At 44.8% G+C, this 22,297-nt stretch overlaps 1 gene segment (V, D, J or C); it reads right to left on the reverse strand.

Annotated features, from left to right (window-relative positions):
* Nucleotides 1–19,728, reverse strand: part of LOC124503329 (Ig kappa chain V-III region MOPC 321-like) — a 40,839-nt gene extending 21,111 nt beyond the window's left edge. Inside the window, 2 exon segments of the V gene segment in view lie at nt 18,958–19,267; nt 19,623–19,728. Coding sequence covers nt 18,958–19,267; nt 19,623–19,671 — 359 coding nt within the window.
* Nucleotides 19,729–22,297: the final 2,569 nt, after the last annotated feature.

Consider the following 22,297-nt stretch of genomic DNA (forward strand, 5'->3'; position numbering starts at 1 on the left):
AAGGGGGAGAGGAGTAGAAATGAGATCCAAGAAATCACAAGGAGGCCACCTGATACAGGTCTTTGTAGGCTCCTCTAAGGATTTGGCTTTTATTTTGAATGATGTGGTAAGTGGGAGAGTTTTGAATAGAGCAGGGCATACTTTGGTACATAGTTTAACAGGATCTCTCTGGGAGGCAAGACTGGAAAGATAACAGTTGGGAGGCCATTGAGATCTTCCAAGCTGGAGAGGATGATAGCTCGGGTCTGTGGCAGTGGCAGTGGAGGAGGTGAGAAGTGGTATATTTTGAAGACAGAGATAACAATATGCTGATGTTTTGACAGGGAGTGTGAGAGAAAGAGAGCTCTCAGGGTGACTCCAGAGTTTTTCTCTGAGTACTAGTAGGAGGGCGTTGCCATCTGTTCCAATAGAGAAGACTGTGGGAGAGTGGATTTGGGGAAGGAGATCAGGAATTTGGTGTTGGACATTTTAAGTTTGAGATGCGTATTAGATCTCCACATGCAACTGTCAAGTATCCATTGGATATACGAGTCTAGAGTTCAGGGAGAGAATCGGACCAGAGCTTGGAATATGATAAGCAATGGCATGAGCGTTGCCTAGATCAGAGGCCCAGCAAGATGGTGCAATGCTCTGGAGTCCAGAGCAAAAGGCATATCAAAGAGGAAGGTGTTGTCAGTGTGTTAAATGCTGCTGATGGGTCTAGCGAGACGAGGACTGGCATGCGGCCATTGGACTTGGCAATATGGAGGTCACTGGGGACCTTGAGAAGTTTTGATGAGATGGTGGAAGTAAGAACTTGAATGTAGAAAGCTCGGGCAAGAATGAGGGTAGAACATTTGGGGACGGCGGCTGTAGATAGCTCCATCAGTGAGCTTTATAGTGAAGGAGAAGAGTGAAATAGGCCATAACTGGAGGGAGATGTGATGTCAGAGAGGTTTTTTTTGTTTTTTGTTTTTTAATGTTTATTTATTTTTGAGGCAGAGAGAGACAGAGCATGAGCAAGGAAGGGGCAGAGCGAGAGGGAGACACAGAATGTGAAGCAGGCTCCAGGCTCCGAGCTGTCAGCACAGAGCCCGACGCGGGGCTCGAACTCACGAACTGTGAGATCATGACCTGAGCCGAAGTCAGATGCTTAACCGACTGTGCCACCTAGGCGCCCCCCAGAGAGTTTTTTAAAAGATGTTCACATACTGATGGGAATGATGCCAGAGAGGGGAGAATGCTGATAATTCAGGAAAGAAGGAGAAGTGCCAAGCAATTCAGTTGAGGAGGCAAGGGATGTGGGTTCTGAGGGAGTGGCCTCAGATGGGAGGGCTGTCTGCCTCCCCACAGTGCTGGGAAGAAAGGCGGAGTGTGGCAACACCCAAACCAGCGGGTCAGAAGATGGACGGGCAGCCCATGGATGTTCTCCTCGGATCCCCTCTCTTGACCTAGGAAATAGGAAATGGGGTATTTGGCTTTAAGGATGGGGGAGGAGCTGTTAGGACTTGAAGAAAGAAGGAAAGAGAAAGAGTGGAGACCGAATAGATCAGGGAAATGAGATATGATTGTGGGGCAGGATTAAGGGCCCTCAGGAAGTGATTGGTCATGAATCTGAAGTTGGCAGAAGTGAGAATTGCTGTGTGTTTTTCTCCAGCAGGCATGTGGGATTTTGTTGCCCAAAGTGAAAGAATGGAAGGCTGAGGAAGTTCTTGTGTATAAGGGAGTCGTTATAAAGAAGGATCGTGGAATTTAAGCTGAGTAAAGAGGGAAATGAGAATATGAGGGACGTAGGGATAGAGAAAATGTAGAAAGGTCAATAGATATGTTAAAAGATAATTTTCAGAGAACAGTAAAATTATGACTCTCACGGAGATACAATATTAATGAACGCATGTTAAATTATTTTACTCACATGATGAATGTGGAACTACGAAGATGTTCTAACTGGGTCAAAGGAAAAGTGGAGGCAAACTGGTTTTCCAAGGTGAGGTAAGAAGTCAATGAAATTACTACTAGACAGGACAGAATCATTCATCTATCAGTTACCAACAGTTTATAAAGAGTTGCAGGATAGCTCAAAGACAATGAATAGGGGTAGGATCTGATAATCCGGACAGGTACACCACAGACACGCCGAATTTTCCATGGAAAGAAAACATATGTTTTCCTAGAGATGTCAGGTCTCAGTCTAATGAAAGCGAGAAATTATTGGCTATGGCCATGCCAGGTGGAGTGAGCTGCAGAGCCCTTAGAAGTGGGCAAGCCTGAGATGCTTAACATTTTAATGATGGAGAAGCTGCTGTTGTTTTCTAACGATGTGTCTGAGGTGGGGCCATGAGAGTGAGTGATCAAGATTGGGTGGGGAAGAGCCAATTGGAGGAGAATCAGTCAAACAACTGAGAGAGCAGGATAATGGAAGGCTCATACACGAATGTATTGAAACCAGCAGGCACGTGACAGGGTCTATGAGCCAGGAACTAAAACACCGCAGAAGTGAAGACAGACTTTGGGCCTGGTGTTTGCGTGCACTAAGGAGTGATACTGGGTGACATAGTCTACCTATATTGATTTCAAAGACTGTGTTTTCACTTTTTGGGTAGGAGGTCTAGAAGTGGCAAATGAAGGGGGCAATAGGAGCTCCTGAGACGTCTGCCGAGGAAGCACAAAAGCTGAGGGAGCTTTTAGAAGAGACCGAGGCTACGGAGCATGTCAGCGGTTCAGAGGGTGTGAGTTGGGAGAAGGTTTTAAAGGATCAAGTCCTGGTGGCTCAGTTGGTTAAGCGTCCAACTCTTGATCTCGGCTCAGGTCATGATCTCACGGCTCATGAGATCGAGCCCCATGTCAGGCTCCGTGCTGACAGCGTGGTGGAACCTGCTAGGCATTCTCTCTCCCACTCTCCCTCTCTCCCACTTTTGAGCACATACTCGGTCTCTCTAAGTAAATAAATAAAAGAAAAAACCAACAACCACTCTTCTTCAGGAGCACAAGGACCTGCCCCGAGGGAACTCTCCACTTGGGGACGTTCTTTCACCTGGAATGCAGGAGCAGGGGCCTGAGGGTCTGGGATGGTGGCACCACCTTGCTACCTCTCACCTTCCCCAGGCTGCTCAGACCCTGTCCCTGGAAAAGACCCATTTATCAGCATCTGGCTACAGGGCCGGACCTGTGGCAGAGGCATTTGGGCCGAGGTTGATGCAAATCCCCACGGAGGACGAAGGTAGAGAGGTGGAGCTACCAGAGTCAAGGCTTGTGGTGGCCCCTGTGCTGCTGCCTTCCAGCCCCTCCCCTGGGCTGCCTGCCCTCGCCTGGCCCAACCCCTGACAGATGACAAGCAACTAGAATTATGGGTTAGGAGATGATGAATCACGTGTGGTTGAGCCCGCTCCTGTTTGGGGGAAGGTACTTGGGAGGGCATCTTGCAGAAGACAAAGAATTAGCCCATGGGAGAGAAAGCATTTAGGTGGTAGGTAAAGCCTGTCCTCTTGACCTGTGAGCTTGAGTTCACATGGGTTTTTCTTCTGTGCTTGGTCCCAGTGCCTGTACATGACACATTAATGTTAGATACAGGGTGAACGGGAAGTTGGGGACTGGTTGTTCTCCACTCTGAGTAGGAGTGACCCGTCCATCTGTGAGGGCTTGGGGGGGACATGACATTGGTTTTCAGGACTGAGCAACTGGAGAGCCCCAGTCTTACCCAACGGAGGCAAGTTCACTGATTAGTGTAGGTCTCTAGCCTTCACCAAGCTTCCATGCTCACCCCTCCCACCCTTCCAGGTCCTCATGACATTTCAGGACTTGGTTTCAAAGCCATCTACTCAGTGGAGCGGACTTCCCCTCCCCATCTGAACAAGGCCCCCCTGTTTCCATCTTTTATAATCCCACAGCTTCCTCTTCCTGATAATAATCACAACTTGAAATACATCATTGTGCTTATATGAAGTTTTAATTGTAGGGATTAAGAGAAACAACTTCTATCCTAACGTTAAGACAGCCGCAGGTCACTCCCACACAGGGTCTGTTTCTCAGACAGACTAGAAGACAGAGATTCAGGAAACTGGTCACAAAGTCCCTTGGGACATGCTTGAGCTCCACTTGGAAATTTCTGGTGACCCCAAGTCCCACAGGGTGCTGTGAGAGCAGGTGTCCCCCTTGAGCACAACCTCAAGGTCTTCTGAGCTGATTTGCATGTTGTGTCAGTAGACAAAGCTCCAGGCTGCTCTCGACATCTTTAAAGGCAGAGCTGGTCAGGGCCCTTGAGGAGCAGCCTCTAGTCCAGCTGTCAGAGACGGGGTCCGGGGCTCCCCTGATCTTCATCCTGCAGTTCTGGGTTCCAGGTGAGAAGGGGCACATGGAGAAATGTTGGGCAAACTTACTGTGGCCATGATGCTTTCGGTGTCTTTGGGCTCCTGCTGGCTAGAGCATGAAAGCTGCATACACACACACACACACACACACACACACACACACACACTCTACATCTTCCTTATTCATTCATCTATCAATGGACATTTAGGTTTTTTGCCTATCTTGGCTATTGTAAATAATGCTGCAGTAAACATAGGGGTGTATATATCTTTTAAAATTAGTTTTTGTTTCTTTGGAATAAATAGAATTTATTTGTGGAATTATTGGACCATATAGTATTTGGATTTTTAATCTTTTTTTGAGGAAACTACATACTGTTTTCCATAGTGGTTGTGCCCATTTGTATTCCCACCAACAGTGTTAGAGCATTAATTTGGGGGTAGATTATTTTTTTTAATTATTATTATTTTTTAATTATTTGTAATTAAATACAAATGGGTGTAATTGACTGCACAGCATCCTTCCCATTAAAGGAATATGATTGGGGGCAGGCAGAACACAGGTCCTGGATCTTTTGTGTTATTTGATTGGAATGATGTGTTCACCTATGAAGGATTAATGAATGAAAACCAATGCCTCTTCTTCTTCTCCTATTATGAATGTCATATTGAAATTATTGTTGGAATACTTGATTAAATCCTAACTCCTGTAGTATCTGACAGAGTTAGACAGAAAATTATGATGTTACAAAATGTCCAGACTAACGAATTTCTTATAATATTATGTCTGGTTTATTTTTCATGCCTCCTTCTGAGATGATAAAATCCAGTGATAGCGAGTGGGGTAACATTCATGGACTATGGACCCTTTGGTTTGGTCTAATCAAGATCTGACTGTCTGTCTCCAGTGTGTTCTTTAAGCATAAGACTAGAATACAAGTGTCCCCTCTGAGCATTTTTTACTATCCTTAGTAATGAGGTGCAGTAGATTAGGTGGATAGGTAGCTAGCTAGATGCTATTCTTTTTTTTTTAATTTTTTAAAAACGTTTTTATTTTTATTTTTATTAAAAGCATTTTTTAATGTTTTATTTACTTTTAAGACAGAGAGACAGAGCATGAGTGGGGAGGGGAAGACAGAGAGGGAGACACAGATTCCAAAGCAGGCTCCAGGCTCTGAGCTGTCAGCACAGAGCCCAACGCGAGGCTTGAACCCACGAACTGTGAGATCATGACCTGAGCTGAAGTTGGACGCTTAACCAACTGAGCCACCCAGGCACCCCCAAAAATGTTTTTATTTTTGAGAGAGAGAGAGAGAGAGATAGAGAGAGAGAGAACGTGAGTAGGGGAGGGGCAGAAAGAGAGGGAGATACAGATCTGAAACAGACTCCGGGCTCTGAGCTGTCAGCACAGAGCCCAATGCAGGGCTCAAACTCACGGACCACAAGATCATGACCTGAGCCAAAGTCGCATGCTTAACCGACTGGGCCACCCAGGTGCCCCTGGCTGCTATTCGTATAATGCTACTGTAGTAACAGTGTGGGAGACCCAGGGGATGTCCGACAGATGCATACACTTGCCCACATAAACAACCTCATCTGTGCTATCTACTTTAATAGCTACCTCTCATCAGAAACCACTGGTGGTTGCATATATGGTGCAAGGCAGTGATTCAGTGAGGAGACAGCTTGCAGGCATGCACTAGATGAATCTATATAAAGAAACACTAACCAAGGTTTCCTATGCATTCCCCTGAGGTAGAAATGCACTTATGTGTCCCCTGTGTGAGCACATGTATACGGGAGCACAGACTCACAAAAATTGGTAGTTTTCTTTTGATCTAAATACTTCATAATCCCCCCCCTGACATGTGTATTTGTATATATGTATATAGATATATGTACAGTTTATATATATACCACCTTTGAGATGAACCATACTATTTATTGGTCTTATTGATGTTAATTCCAGAAAGAGGAAGAAAGATTACTTTAGGCAAGAGAGGCTTAAGTCATTTCTAAAAACTGACAAACACCAATGTTTCTACTTACTCCTCAAGGGTAGAAATTAATATTTATGTCACCTTTATATTGTGTTGACTGCTGTTATCAATGAATGTCTTCAGAAGAGGATGAGAAATTACTGTAGAAAAGAGCTGTCAGAGAAAATGAGATCCCAACTTGGGTTTTTTGGTTTCTGCTCTTTAAAAAAAAAAAAAAAAAAAAAAAAAGGAAACATTTCTTTCTTTCTTTTTTTTTTTTTTGGAAAGTTTTATTAAATTTTTTTTTAATGTTTATTTTTGAGAGAGAGAGAGAGAATGAGCAGGGGAGGGGCAGAGAGAGAGGGAAACACAGAATCCAAAGCAGGCTCTAGGCTCTGAGCTGCTAGCACAGAGCCCAACGTGGGGCTTGAACTGGTGAACCATGAGATCATGACCTGAGCTAAAGTTGGTCGCTCATCAGACTGAGCCACCCAGGGGCCCCAAGTTTCATTTATTTTGAGAGAGAGAGCATGTGCAGGAGCATGAGAGTGGGGGAGGGGCAGAGAGAGAGAGAGAGAGAGAGAGAGAGAATGAATGAGAATCCCAAGCAGGCTCCATACTGTCAGTGCAAAGCCCGATGCAGGGCTCGAACTCACGAATCGTGAGATCGTCCCTCATGAGATCATCCCTCTACTGTTGGCCTCCAGGATTTCAGCCCCATTGAATGGTGGTTAATTTAGGAATGTGCTTTTACTTTGGAGCTTATTATGGAGCACATCATTACTGGGTACAGTGGCTCTTGCTGGCCTTCAGCACACCACGAACATAAACGAAATCATCGTTATCATCTAACGAGTTCCTTCCTTGGCAGTATTGTTGCCGCCACTGCTTTCCTTGTTTGGTGGTTATGAACTACTAAGCCGAGTACTCAGTAAACAGTCGCAGAGTCGGGTGTAACTTCAGCAGTATAAAGTCCAGCAGTAAACGCAATCTCCCCTCTCTCTCAAAGCACACTCACACTTAGCCACACGCTCATTTAAACTCTTCCCTAACTGGGGCGCCTGGGTGGCTCGGTCGGTTGAGCGTCCATGAGCTCCATGAGGAGCCACAAGCTTTTATAGTCACACGCGAAGCTTTTCCTGGTAGTGGCCTGTAATGGTACGATAGCATGAAAGCCGCCATAGGCTGGGAATGATGGGGTCAACACATGGGTATTACTTTGGTGCCATTATTGCTTTCTCATCAGATCCAAGCGAAGTGCCTTTAAGCAACCGATACTCGACGAAATAGCATTGTCCCCATGCTAGAGGGAGAAGGTACACAGATCTGTGGCTCCCAGGTACTCGGAGTTCACAAATTTAAGGTAATCTCTTTGATGTTTATGTATGTAGCCTTCAGGTTTGGAAAAGTATTTGGGATTTCAGATGAAATTTAGGCAGCGGCACAAAGGCGTTAAGCCCAAAGTCAGCAGATGATAGTATTCGGGGAGGATGTAGGGGATAGCTGTTCAATCTTGGAATTATGGAACTGAACTGTTTCCAAAAGGAACAAAGATCTAAGAAATAATAATAATTGATATTCTAGTGGTCATCATAGCAAGAGCAAACCGAGAGAGAGAGAGAGAGAGAGAGAGAGAGGTAAGGGGCAGAGAGAGGGAGACAGAAGATCTGAAGCAGGCTCTGCACTGACAGCAGAGAGTGCGATGAGGGGCTCAAACTCACCAACTATGAGATCATGACCTGAGCGGAAGCTGGACGCTCAACCGACTGGCAACCCAGGCGCCCGTTAGGGAAGAGTTTAAATGGGCATGTGGATGAGTGTGAGTGTGCTTAGAGAGAGAGGGAAGATTGCATTCACTGCCGCAATTCGGAACCTAACCTGGATCGATTGGTGCCTTTGACTTCTTGGGGGGTGGAAACGATAGGTGTGGCAGAAGACAGGGACACAGCCACGTGAATTTGTCTCTGCTTCAACATGAGATCATTGGCTCAGCTGGACAATGTCGTGGAAAGTTGTAATAGTCTCTCCCTTATCAAGTGTGTCAGGTCCAGCCTGGCAAACAGAGAAAGGAGGCGAATGTGCATTCGCATACCGGAACTTTGCAGGTACCAATGGGTCACAGAGTTCCACATACTGAACATTCTCACTGGCAGCCAAGGCCGTCCCACTGATGGCTTCGGAGGTTTTTGTAACAGAGTATATCACCGTGAGAGGTGCGTGATCATCTCGTTGACAGAAATAATATGCAGCATCTTCAGATTTCGCCTTATCAGCTCTCAGGATAAGTCTGTTCTACACCCACTGCCACTGAACCAGGATGAAATCCCAGAGATAAGAGTGGAAACACATTTAAGAATAAGTGTAGGAGCTTGTCCTGGTTTGTGTTGATGCCCGTGTACGTCATCATCAATGTTTTGGCTCGGCCGGCTTTGCCGTTGATGGTGACTCTGTTTCCTGGAGCCATTGACAAACGTGGGAGACCACGGGGCACCTGGGTGGCTCAGTCGGTGAAGCGTGTGATTCTTGATTTCGGCTCAGGTCGATTGAGCCCTGTGTCCAGCTCCATGCTGAGCATGAAGCCTGCTTGGGATATTCTCTCTCTCTCTCTCTCTCTCTCTCTCTCTCTCTTTCTGCCCTCCCCTCCACTTGTGCTCTCTCTCTCTTTCAAAAATAAACAAACTAACTAAAAAAAGTTGTTGGAGACTGTGTGAGTATTGTGTCTGCCCTGATGTCCGTTTAGGGAAGAAAATAAGAAAGATACACTGAAAGCATCATGCTTGGAGAGAATGACAAAAATCAGTTTCTTTCTTTTTTTGAATTATTATTTTTTTGGAGAGAGAGAGAGTGCATGAGTGGGGGAGAAGGTGGGGAGGGAGGGAGGAAGGGAGGGAGGGAGGGAGGGAAGGAGGGAGGGAGGGAGAGAGAGAGAGAGAGAGAGGAAGAAAAAGGGAAAGAGAAAAAGAGAAAGGGAGAGAGAATCCCAAGCAGCCTTCATGCTCAGCATGGAGCTGGACAGGGGCTCAATCCCACAACTTAGAATCATGACCTGACCTGAGATCAAGAGTTGGACACTCAACCATCAGAGCAACCCAGGCACCCCAGGCAAATCAGTTTCTTATGAAGATGTAATATTTTTTATAATTTTTTAAAAGTTTTTACTTAATTTTAAGAGAGAGAGACAGAGTGCGAGCAGGAGAGGGGCAGGGAGGGAGGGAGACAATCCGAATCAGGCTCCAGGCTCCGAGCTGTCAGCACAGAGCCCGATGCAGGGCCCAAGCTCATGGACCGTGAGATTATGACCTGAGCCGAAGTCAACACTTAACCACCTGGGCCACCCAGGTGTCCCTCTGATAACCAACTGGCTTTTATGAAAATTCATATTGACACTTAAATATTAGACAAACTTGGAGACCTTACATGGCTGGGAAAATGTGGGTATTTTCCTTTCTCTAGTTCACATTTGCTTTGAGGAAATTGCCCTGAGTTCCTCTCAGAAAATATTGAAGCAAATGTTCTCCAAACATCTGTGGCTAAATTTCAGGGTCGTTTCTCAAGAGGATGTGGCCTCAGCTTCAAGCAGTGCTCTCTGGCACATGAACTGCCTTAGATCCAGGGACTGAGTCAGAAGATGTGAGTGCGGGCTTCAGCTCACCTGACCTAGAGTTTTCCAGTCATATGCATGAAATTCTCCAAGGGTCTACACATCAATTTAATCCCTAGTAACCCATGGTCGATTAGTCACTGCTACAGATCCCTATTTCTGATGTCACTCGGCACCTGCTGTCCCTTTTGGTAATTATACACATGTTCCCTGTGAAGGTTATCACTACAACCTGGCCTGTGCTGCTCCCTGATTCCATTTGTCACAGGGCGACAATGGGAAATCCATTCCCCATAGGAATCCCAAGATTCCCTGAGAAACCAACTCTGAGAGAGTTTAGACTGTTTATTAAAGAGTGTTTTTGAGATGAGCATCCCTGGAGAGACAGGAAGCAGGATTGGACAGAGAGAAATTGAGCTGTGAGTCTCGAGAAAAGCCACGGCCAACACCATAGGGAGGTCTAGAGAGGCAGTGGCTCTACAGAATTGATTTGGATTGGCGTAAGAGGGCTGGGCCTTTGTACCCTTGCATCGAGTAGTTATTGTCTTTCCTGGAAAAGAAGTGTTACCTTGGGCTAGGCGGTCTTCTTCAGCCAAGGTGATCTCCTTGGAGGGCGAACAATGGAGGGTGGCTTGCAGGAAGCCCTCACAGCACCTGCAGGAATCCTTTATCATGAAGGGGGATTCTAAGCAGCTCACCACAGGCCCGCCTCTCTATCCATTCCCATTAAATCAGTGAACACATGTCATTGGAGGCATCTCATGCCAATATCCCCTGGGTAAATGGACCAATGTCAATCCAGACGTGCACAACTAAGAAATTATTATCATTTGTGGTTATATCCATAGGCACCGAGAGGTATGTTGGTGAGGATAAGCTACCTCCCCTCAATCTGATGACCAGAAAACAGCGCAAGCAAATTTCAGATGTTCTGAGCCACACATGAAGTCGCTTACTAACAAGAGGGAGCAAAATAGACATCAGATCTGTTACACAGACCCACCTGCCCCCACACCAAATGGCAGAAGAAAGAAATGAGAAAAGATTAGGTCTCATTAGAGTTAATAATTGCTTTTCAAATGTATCATTAAGGAAGTAAATAGAGAAACCGTAAGATGGGAGAAGATATTCTCGTGCACATTTCTGACAAAAGATTCATTTTCAGAATACAAAGTACTCTCCAAAAAAGACCCAACTATGTCTGTGTCTGACTAGAACAGGCACTGCCCAAGAAACAAACTGTCTAAATAGCAACTCAGTAGTAAATATGGTAAGTTACTTAAAATCATTAGTCATCAAGGAGATGTAAATTTTAACAATACTCCTTCAGGATCCACCAATATGGGTATAATAAAAAGTCTGACAATAGCAACTATTGGGAAAGGATCTGCAGCAAGTGGAAATGTTATACATGGTCAGTGGAGCGTAAAGACGTTTCCCGTTTCAGAAAGTTGTTTCATAGTATCTACCAAAACCAACCTTAGGCTAACGCTGTGACTCAGCGCTTCCATGCCTAGGAACACACCCATGGGAAGTGAGTGCATAAATCCACCAGACTTTGAAAGAGTGTTCTTCACAACTGTATTGATAACCCATTGAAATCTGAAACAATTCATTCATTGAAAAATGCAGCCGTCGTGACGTATTCTTGTAACAACAGACTATTCTGCAGTGAGAAGGAACAAGTTACTGCCCCGCTGACAACATAGAGGAAGTTCAAAGAACGTGTTGGGGCCAACGAAGCAAGGCACCAGAAAGGACATACCTTATGATTCCATTTGTATGAAGTACAAGAACAGGGAAAGTCTGCTCTACACGGTTAGGAAACAGAAAGGTGGTGGTGGCCTCTGGTGGCGGGGGGGAGGGGGGAACGGAGCATGGAATTGACCGGACGGAGCATGAGGGAAGAGTGTGACGCTGGAGACCGTCTCTGTCTGAGTCCTCGTGCGAGGGGGGATGCATATGGTCACGTTCATCCAGGTGTATGCTTTAAACTCACGTTATACACAGCAAATGCACTTTATTTTTTAAATGAATGAATTCACCAATGAGTAGGCATTACAGACTCAAGGATCAGATTGTTTTTTCCATCTTCTTCCCTACAAGCACTGGTACCTGAGCCCTGAGCCCTGAGCCCCTCTGATTTCTCATCTCTAGAGGATTATTGTGCGACTGATTATTCGAGATGGGTAAGGCCTTAGTGCATCGTTGAACGCGTAGCAGGTCTTCGAGACTTTGGTAAATGGCAATAGACTGTGTAGTTATTGCTGTTTAGTAGTGGTAGTAGCATTTTCTTGGATATAGGCTCCCTTCCCCTCCCCGCCCCCGCCCCTAGTTCTCAGAGTGGATCTCAGAGATGGGGTTCTAAGACCATGGACCATGGACAAATTTCTTTGCAGGCTCCCCTAGAGATCTCAATATTAGATTAATTGAAGGTTTGAGGGTTTGGAGGTATCAAGAAAGAAAGCTTTGGAAGGACAAAGTCCCTTGCAGGCCATCACCCTTGAGCCCCACAAGCCCTTCCCCAGAGCACGCCCCGCCCCGACCAACAGACCACAGGGCACAGTGCAGCTGCTGGAACCCCGGCCACCTGACAACCGTTGCCGCAGGAGCAGCCCCAGCCCGGGAGGAGGGTTTATGTTCGGGGCTGCAGCACCGTGGGAGGAAGCGCATAACCCTGCTGGCAGTAATAAGCGGCGGCGTCATCAGCCTCGACTGTGCTGATTTTGAGGATGAATTCTGTGCCAGACTGAATACCAGAGAAGCGGTCTGAGACGCCAGACTCTAGGTTATCGGCATCATAGATGATAAGCTTGGGAGGCTGGCCTGGTTTCTGCTGATACCAGCTTAAGTAATCACTAACGCTCTCATTGGCCCTGCAGATGAGGGACACGCTGTCTCTCAGGGACACAGAGAGATGGGTGGGAGACTGGGTCAACTCAGCGGTCCCGCCGGCAGCTGGGAAGGAAACAAAACACAAAGTCACAGTTATTTACGAGATCCCACTCCCTTTCCTCCCAGAAGGTTCTGGCGTCCTGGTCTCCTAAGCTGAGAACACCTGGGTCTCTGAGGGGAGGGGAGACCCCGGTCAGAGATCCACGGAGCCCTGGGGAGACCCCCAGTCAGGAGGAGAGAACGGCCACCATCTCGGGGATGTCCCCTGCGCCGCCCTCCTCACCTGGGAGGCAGGCCAGCAGAAGGCAGAGGAGCCGGGTCAGGACCCCCATGTTCAATCCAGGGCCTGCCTCAGGTTCTTTTTTTGCCCCGAATCACTGAGCAGCCTATTTATGGGGATCCTGAAGAGCAGAAATGTGGATTCTCTGGGGGAAACATGCAAATCAGAGAGGGGTTGGGCGGGTCTGGCTGCAGCCGCAGAACCAGGGCCCCTGTAGGGCCCAGTGCCAACTGGGGTTTCTCATGGGACGCAGGATTCACATCCAGGCCCAGAGGAGTTCCTCCAGCGTGTTTGTAAGAAGAAAGCATCTCTAATTTTTCTGATCCTCTTTTGTCCACAAGGTTTAAGAGTTTGTAACTGGAAGCGAGGAGGCACCTTTTTTTTTTTTTTTTTTTTAATATAATTTCTTGTCAAGCTGGCTCACATACAATGTATATGGTGTGCTCTTGGTTTTGGGGGTAGATTCCCGTGATTCATCGCTTAGACACAACACCCAGTGCACATCCCAACAAGTGCCCTCCTCAGTGCCCATCCATCACCCACTTTCAAGGATGCACCTTCCAAGAATGAGAAGAAAAGTTAGATGGCCATTCTAAGTTTTAAGCTTTAATATGAACATAGTAAAACCATCTTCTGGAGATGGGTGTGAAATCCCAGTTCTGGTTCGATACGTTCCCTAGAATAGATACTATGAGCTATGGGGGAAAAGAAGAAGGGAGACAGCTGACGTGTTTGGAGGAAGCCTGGGCTCTGCCTCTGGAGGCCTGCACAGTGAAGCAGGCTCCCAGCCTCCTAGCACCTATTTCCATGGACGCTATCATTCTTTAGTGTGGAGGTGAATTTATTTCGTATATTACCTTTTTCTCATTTTGTGTATTAACTTTCTCTCTTTGCATAATCATGGCTGAGGTAATTGTGTCTTCTTTTTTGCCTGATACAGCTCCAGAGTTCTCATCCGGAGCATCTTCTCTTTATTTTCATAAATGAGTCCGTTTGAAAAGGTATGTGCATTCTAACTCTTGCTATTCCTAGTATACTAAGAGACTTCGTAATTAAAAATTAGAAATATATGTGAAAGTTTATCAGCTATCTTCCGATCATTTATCCATATGATTGAATTAGTTTTTTCTGTAACTCATTATTGTGTTCAATTACATTGACAAATCATCTGGGCTCACTGGAGCTCCAGGATCATCGTCCTGCTTAAACATACAATGCTTTGGAGATGCCCTTCTTTTTTTTTTTTTTTTTTTAAGTTTATTTATCTATTTTGAGAGAGAGAGTGAGTAGGGGAGGGGCAGAGAGAGCGTGAGAGAGAGAGAGCATCCCAAGCAGGCTCGGTGCTCGAACTCATGAACCAGGAGGTCATGACCTGAGCGGAAACCAAGAGTTGGGCCCTTAACCCACTGAGTCACCCAGACAAATTTCTTACAATACCGTGCCTGGTATTCTCTTCCTACTTCCTCTCCTGAGATGATAAAACTCATTGATAGCAGGTGGGGTAGTATCCTGGACTGTGGACCCTTTGGTTTGGTCTAATTAAGGCCTGGCTGTCCCTGGCGTCTTTTCTAGGCACAAGGCCTGAATACGAGTGTCCCCTCTGAGCGATTTTCACTTTCCTTGGCAAGAGGTGCCTGAATCTAAGGGAAGGCTGCCAGAAAGCATGTGATTCAGACAGCTCTATGCGTCATTTTGAGTCACTATATGTGATAGAGGACCCAGGGCCACCAACAATGAGAAAGCAGTGGTAGAAACAGAAAAAAGAGAACGATTACGAAACAATTATAGCCTACATTGTACCATTATTGTGCTCGTGAATGCCTGACAACCAGATCTCCAGAAAAATAAAATTCTGGTTTGTAGTATTTGCCAATTTCCATAAAAGTAGTCAAATACCTAACACACTTCTTTCAGCTCATGATAGAACAAGACTAAAACTATTAGGGAAGAGAAGATGTAAGCAACATTACCAACCAACTTGAAATCATTGCTAAAGAACGGTCTAGCACAAGTGGAAAAATGTGTATCCTGGTGTAGAGTGCATGGAGCGTGCACCAAGATGAAAAACTAAGTAAACGTAAAAGTGTGGAGAGCAGACAGAAAATGTTCTTTGGCAACAAAATAATTAAGTTAGAAGCAGTTGCAATAAATTATTCAGAAAATCCTCAAATATGAAGCAATACCTTTCTATATCACTTATGTGTAAAATCATAAATTGTAATAATGGTGAGTGAGTATTAGATAATACTAAGTATCCCTAAATGATGAGAAAAGCACAGCATATCAAAATTTGTGGGATGTTGTTAAACAATACCTAGAAGGAAATTAATAGCACTAAATTCCTGTATTCAGAAACAGGAAATGTTTATTTACTTATACTTACTTATTTAATATTTTTGCAGCATAAAGCATATAGTCAGTGATACTGTAATAGCATTGTATGGTGACAGCTGTGAGCATAGCATAATGTATAAGCTTGTTGAATCAGTATGTTGTACACCTGAAATAGTATAACATTGTGCATCACGTATGCTCAAATAAAAAAGAGGAAACATTGAATATCAATGATCCAAACTTCTACCTTGAACATGCAAAGAGAAAGAAGTTCTAGTCCAAGACAGTGGGGTAGGAGGCTCCTGAACTCACCTTCTCTCAGGGACACCGGGAATCTACAGCTACACGTGGGACAACTCCCACTGCAAGAAATCCAGAAACGAGCGGAGGGACTCCTACACATGGGGTTAAGCAGGAAACACCCAGATTGAAACAGGTGCACAAAGCTGGGACACATTCTTGCCATAAACTCCACCCTCAATACAATAACATACGATCGGGAGGGGACTTGTAACTCCCTGCTTTTCCCTGAAGAGTGAAGAGTTTGGACCCAACGTCTAGGTCCCCAATTTGTAAGACTTCTACCTGAGGAAACCCCCTTCCCCCACACACCACCAAAAACACTGTGATCTGGAAGCCAGCGGGGCTTGCAGAAGACCCACAAGACAACAGTAAACAAAGAAACCGATCTCAGGGCTCAGCACAGAGGGAGCGGACAGAAACGCCCACCTGCCAGCTTTACCCTCAGAGAAGCCTGTTTTCGTATCTTCAAAGCTGCTGCCCGAAGGTTAGGCTTTCTAATATAGAACACATCTAGGGGCTGACTGCATTCCTCGCTGGAAATCAGGGAAACCCTTGTTTGCACTGTCTCCCCATTCTCTCTCTGCCCAGCTCCAGGTGCCTGGGGTCTCCCTGGAAAGAGCCTCTGCACTTGTCTGGCGCCTCTGTTTATACAGCTGTCATCCAGGGGATGTGCCCCTTGATCTCCTGGCTCTGGTGGCCAGCGAGGACATACAGGACTGCAGCAAACAAAGACAAATAAATATTAGCAAAAATAATATTTGTGTGTTACAACTTGCAAAATAATACTGGGAATAAACTTGCAAATATTGCAATAAACCTGCAGTAAGTTTACAGATAAACTTGCAAAAATAATATTTGTGTGTTATAATTTTATAAATACAACAAATATGTACATATAATAGGTGATAATACTTGATTAATGTGACATCTTGACTGGTTATAAGATTTTTCTGGATTGTTTTTCTGCAATTTCATTTATTATGGCATCAAAATTTGTACTTTTAGCAAATTCAATTTCCATATATGATTGAAAATGACATGAGTCTTTCTTGGCAAATACAAGACCACAATTGTCTTTTGATCATTTTTAATTCTGATAGGGAATATTTTTTGCTGTTGCAACTGTCACTTGAACTTTGAGGAATACTTTATAGTTTATGACAACATTACAATACATTTCTGATGAATCATTTTGAAATATAAATTTTAATATATCTAGACCTGATGATGCTTATAGAACCATGTTTAAAAATGATTTAGCTCTTCACACAAATAGTTTTGTGTAAATCTGAGTTTAATTAAAAAAATTTTTAATGTTTATTTATTTTGAGAGAGAGAGAGAGCAGGGGAGGGACAGAGAGAGAGGGAGAGAGGGAGATTCCCAAGCAGTCTCCAAAGGTCAGCACAGAGCCTGATGCAGGGCTCAATCTCCTGAACCCTGAGGTCATGACCTGAGCCCCAACCAACAGTCAGATGGTTAACCGAATGTGCCACCCAGGCGTCCTGATCTATACATTTTCAACGGAATATACAATTCAGATTCATTTTCAGATAAGACCATGTCCTATAAAACTAATGCCATTGTCTATTGCATGAAACCTTTGTTGGCATTATAGTACCAAATTTGTTGCTTCAAAAATAATATTTAGGCTAAATGGTCTTAAAATGTTACCTTTTGGGAAAAAAATTTTGTATCATTTTGCATCCTTCCTGTGCTATATGAAGTACATTCTCTGCTCTGCCTCTTTTAGGTTATTTGAATGCTCAGAACCCACTCTGAAATTCCAAGAACTCCATTTTTCTCTCGGAAAAAGGGAATTGAGACACAAATAAAAACTTCTAGGATTAGGTTCTTTTGTGTGTGAGCCCATGCGTGTGTGTGTGTGTGTGTGTGTGTGTGTGTGTGTGTGTAGTTGTTGTTTTACTGCAGTATAGTTGATACTCAATGTTCTAGTGGTTTCTGGTGTACAACATAGAGATGTGACAAGTCCATATGCAACGCTAAGCTCACCCCGAGTGTAGCTACCGTCTGTTTCCCTACACTGCTATTACGATATCAATGACTATATTCTCTGTGAAACTTATTCATCCCATGATTGGAAGCCTGTACCTTCCACTCCCATTTGGCCATTTTGCCCTTCCCTCCTGTCTCCTTCCCCTGTGGCAACGACCAGATTGTTCTCTGTATTCATGGGTCGGTTCCGCTTTTGTTTGGTTGGTTTGTGGGCTTTGTTTTTTAGATGTCACATATAAATGAAATCCCATGGTGTTTGTTAGTCTCTGTCTGGCTTATTTCACATCGCATAAAACCCTCGTGGTCCATCCATGCTGTCACAGACGGCAAGATTCCATTCTTTGTTGCTTAGTAAAATCCCATTGTATACACAGACCGCATCTTGTTTATCGGATTAGGGGCGTATATGTGCTAGGAGTTTACAAAAGTCTATTTTGATGCTTGAACATCAAATCCTTTTTTTTTTTTTAATTTTTTTTTAACGTTTATTTATTTTTGAGACAGAGACAGAGCATGAATGGGGGAGGGTCAGAGAGAGAGAGGGAGACACAGAATCGGAAGCAGGCTCCAGGCTCTGAGCCATCAGCCCAGAGCCCGACATGGGGCTCGAACTCACGGACCGTGAGATCGTGACCTGAGCTGAAGTCGGAGGCTTAACCGACTGAGCCACGCAGGTGCCCCTCAAATCCTTTTATTAATCATTCTCAGCCACGTTTGCTGTGGGGATGGTGTGTATGTAATGTTGTCTAAAGAACACAGTAAAAGAGGGGTTAGTGTAACTTGTAAAGTAGAAGTTCAGAAAGTGGGAAAATAAAAATAATAATGCTGAACAATACCGAATATTATTGTATCCTAATATATCCAAATATGGCAAAATTTATTATCTCCAAAATGTATTCAACTTGCGTTGTCACCAATATGCCTCCATTGCTGACCCTTCAGTGACGAAATGTACTTGACCCAGGCACACAGCGGGGAGCGTCTGGACGGGGTGCAGGTCTGTTCTCCCTTTCGTCTTACTGCTCAGAGGGCTCTGTGATCACCTCCGTTCCCGTGCGGGTCATACCGCGCTGGGCTGTCGCAGCTGAGGGGCCACGGCATGGTCCAGAGCCCGCAGCTGCACATTATGCCCTGACTTCTTCAGCATCTGCCTCGTAGGGCCACTGAGAGCCTCTGCTGTGTCTGCCTCCCACTCAGGCCACACATGTGGAGGGAGGTGACGCGCCAGACAGAAGGTTTGTGTTCGGGGCTGAACCACTGTGCGAGGAGCATGTGTACTTTGGTAGCAGTAATAAACTCCAAAGTCGTCAGCCTCCACCCTGCTGATTCTCAGGGTGAAATCTGTCCCTGACCCGCTGCCACTGAACCTGTCTGGGACCCCAGAGGCCCGGTTGGAAACCCTATAGATCAGGAGCCGTGGAGACTGGCCTGGCTTCTGCAGGTACCAACTTAAATAGGTGTTTCCATTACTGTGCAGGAGGCTCTGACTGGCCCTGCAGGAGATTGAGGCCGGCTCTCCAGGGGTGACGGGCAGGGACAGAGGGGTCTGCGTCATCACGACATCCCCACTGGACCCTAAAATAATGAGAGAGAAGCACAACGTTATGCAGAAACCTTAGAAGCCACTTTTATGATTTAACATGTTTTTGTATTTAAGGCTAAATCGTATTTTGTGATTTGATTCATCCTCTAAATGTATCCAGTTTCCAAAGAATTGCAGGCACAAAGTGGCCTCTTCCTTTCCAGCATCTCACTAAAGCACTGTTCTTTGTTCCTTTCAGTTTCTTCTTGATTTCCCAGGCCCCCAAATTAAATTCCCCTGCCAGAGGGCAGTCCCACCCGTGGGCAGAACACACGTGGGGAGCAGTAGCGCCCCCAGAGCTCTCCCTCCACACCCCGCTGTCCTTTCTCATCCCCCCTCTGCCCTCACCTGGAATCCAGAGCATCAGCAGCCCCAGCAGCTGAGCAGGGAACCTCATTTTGAGAAGCTGAACTGGTGAGTCCTAACAGGTAAAGAGAAGGTCAGAGCTGGCCTTTATGTCAGAGGGAAGGTCCTCCCCAGGGGACAAGATGCAAATTCCCTGGTGGGTGTGGCAGAGTGGAAAGAGCCAAAGGCAGGGGGCACAGGTGCCTCTCCGGTGAGCAAAATAACTTCAGATGTCTTCTGTGTTGGGAGGAAAACCAACAGACAAATTCCTTACTGCCTGAGCGGGCAGAAGGCTCTAACTGTGAAGGTCAGGATCTCTGGGAGGACACGGTGCCCATAGCCCCACGGTTCTGAGAAAGCTCCAGATACCCTGAAGATGTAGACTTGAGTGTCCAGAGGCAGTTGCTGGCAGGCGAATGGCCGTCCTGCTTGGATTCCTCTCAGCTAATGTCCGGGACAAAACAGTGTCACCCCAATCCAGCTGATTGGCAGAGTATCTCCAAACCACAGGATGAGCTGGAGAGAGTTCTAGAGCCTCTGGTATCTGCTGTTTCCAGGTTGATGGTTTAAGATAATTTAATCATGATTAAATAATGAATTAACTCACCCTGGGACCTCGGGAATTATACTGTATGAGAAGACGAAAGTAAAAAGAACTTGACATATAGAAAAGAATCTCTCACTCACAGGTCGAAAACTAATAGCCCTACCTAGGAGACTAGGAAAGGAGAAAGAATTTTATACTTCAGGCAGTGAGTATGCAATTTGTGGTAACCATTTGTTACTATGTGGCGTGTATCCTTTCATACTTCTCTGTCTCCCCCTAGATATTTAAGTAGACAGATAGTATAGACAGATAACACACAAACCATATGGTATATATGAAATATATACACCCCAAATCAAAGAGATTTCTTAAGGTAAGCACTTTCTAAGTAGATTGGACAGCGTGAACAATGTTTCGTTTTGAAATATTTTACTTTATTGTCATTTTCTTTTTTAAAAATATGTATCTACTTTTGAGAGAGAGAGAGAGAGAGAGAGAGAGTGAGAGAGAAAGAGATACGGAATCCGAAGCAGACTCCAGGCTGTGAGCTCTCAGCACAGAGCCCGACGTGGGGTTCGAACTTGGGAATGGCAAGATCATGACCTGAGCTGAAGTCAGACGCTTAACCAACTGAGCCACCCAGGCACCCCTTCATTTTCGTTTTGATGCTTATAAAATCCCTTCCTATACAGAGACTTTCTCATCATGTATAACCAGTTGCTGTCAGAGGCTCTGGTCTCTTGTTAGTGCTGTCTGAGAAGCTAAGTCTCGCACTGGTTTATGTCAGGCAGCAACAACCATGAGTCAATGAGTTCAAAAAGAGATTCTGTATGTGAGAATAGCAAAACGTGGGATAATTATTTAATGTCTGGGTATAACGTGTATCCATGACTGACATTTTCTTGAATCTTCATTTCAGGACAGTCACAGTGGAATCGGGCACGGTTCAGAGCCACTGGGGGGCATCAGTTTACCAACCATCCTTCGTTAAATAGGGACATGATCTGATGATTCTAACTGTGTCAGCCTGACGTATGGCATATTGACTCGTTTGTGAGAACTGTGTCAGCCTCAAATGATCTGACAACAAAAGTCACTGTCCTATAAACAAAATCCTGGAGAAACTGAAAGTAGAGAGTTTGTGGTTTTATTAGATCTCAGGCAAATTAACCCCAAATCATACTGAACTGAAAAAAAAAAAGCTGAATACGTACAATTGTGGACATGATTACACAACGTAGGTCAGTGTGAATACCTTCTAGAAATCCTCCAGGAATAAGATTTTCAAATCAAGGTTTGAAGAGATACTGTGTAACAGTGATATTCAGAGTGAACCCTGGGGCCCTTGGGTGATGCAGTCAGTTAAGTGCTGGAGTCTTGACTTTGGCTCAGGTCATGATCCCAGGGTTGTGGGCTTGAGTCCTGCGGCGGGCTCTGCACTGAGTGTGGATCCTGCTTGGGATTTCCTATCTCTCCTTATGCCTCTCCTCCACTCGCGTGTGCTCTCTCTCTCTCTCTCTCTCAAAAAAAAAAAAAAAAAAAAAAGGAAAGCCTGAACTCTGTGGAGGGACCCAGTTGCTGATGACATATTGTGATAGAAGTAAGAGTATAATAGACCGTGTCCCATATTATACTAGTTGACATTTTATTTACCCTTTTGTGTGTTTTCTTCATTGATCTTTACAGTGGTACCCAATGCAATCCTGAATTTTCTTCTTGACAATTCCAGCCCTCTTAATCAATCCTGCTAGTGAATGAATTAGAAAGCTAAGCAATTGAAAATGAAAAGAATAAAGACAAAAAAAAAAGGAAAATTACAACACAAGATTATAAACCTTAAGATGAGTTTGAAGAACTACTCATTATGGGTGTTAGATTATGAATCACATTATATAACACTGTCAATATACAAAAAAAAAAGAATCACATTACACATTATCATATATGAAACCTCAAAGTGTGGAAAATCGCTGAAACTTATTCACGTATCATGTTTCTTTTTTGTGTGTTTCAGTTTTGAAAATGTTTGTTTTACAAAGTAGTCTTTAGAATGCTTGAATTTCAAAGAGTATCACTATTTCCTACAAAACTGAACATGAAAACTTTAAAGGTTTCCTTTCCCGTTTGGTTT

Source organism: Lynx rufus, unplaced genomic scaffold, assembly GCF_022079265.1.
Source record: "Lynx rufus isolate CCGP_SWC_20201006 ecotype Redwood Valley unplaced genomic scaffold, mLynRuf1.p SCAF_8, whole genome shotgun sequence".
Classification (NCBI taxonomy): domain Eukaryota; kingdom Metazoa; phylum Chordata; class Mammalia; order Carnivora; family Felidae; genus Lynx; species Lynx rufus.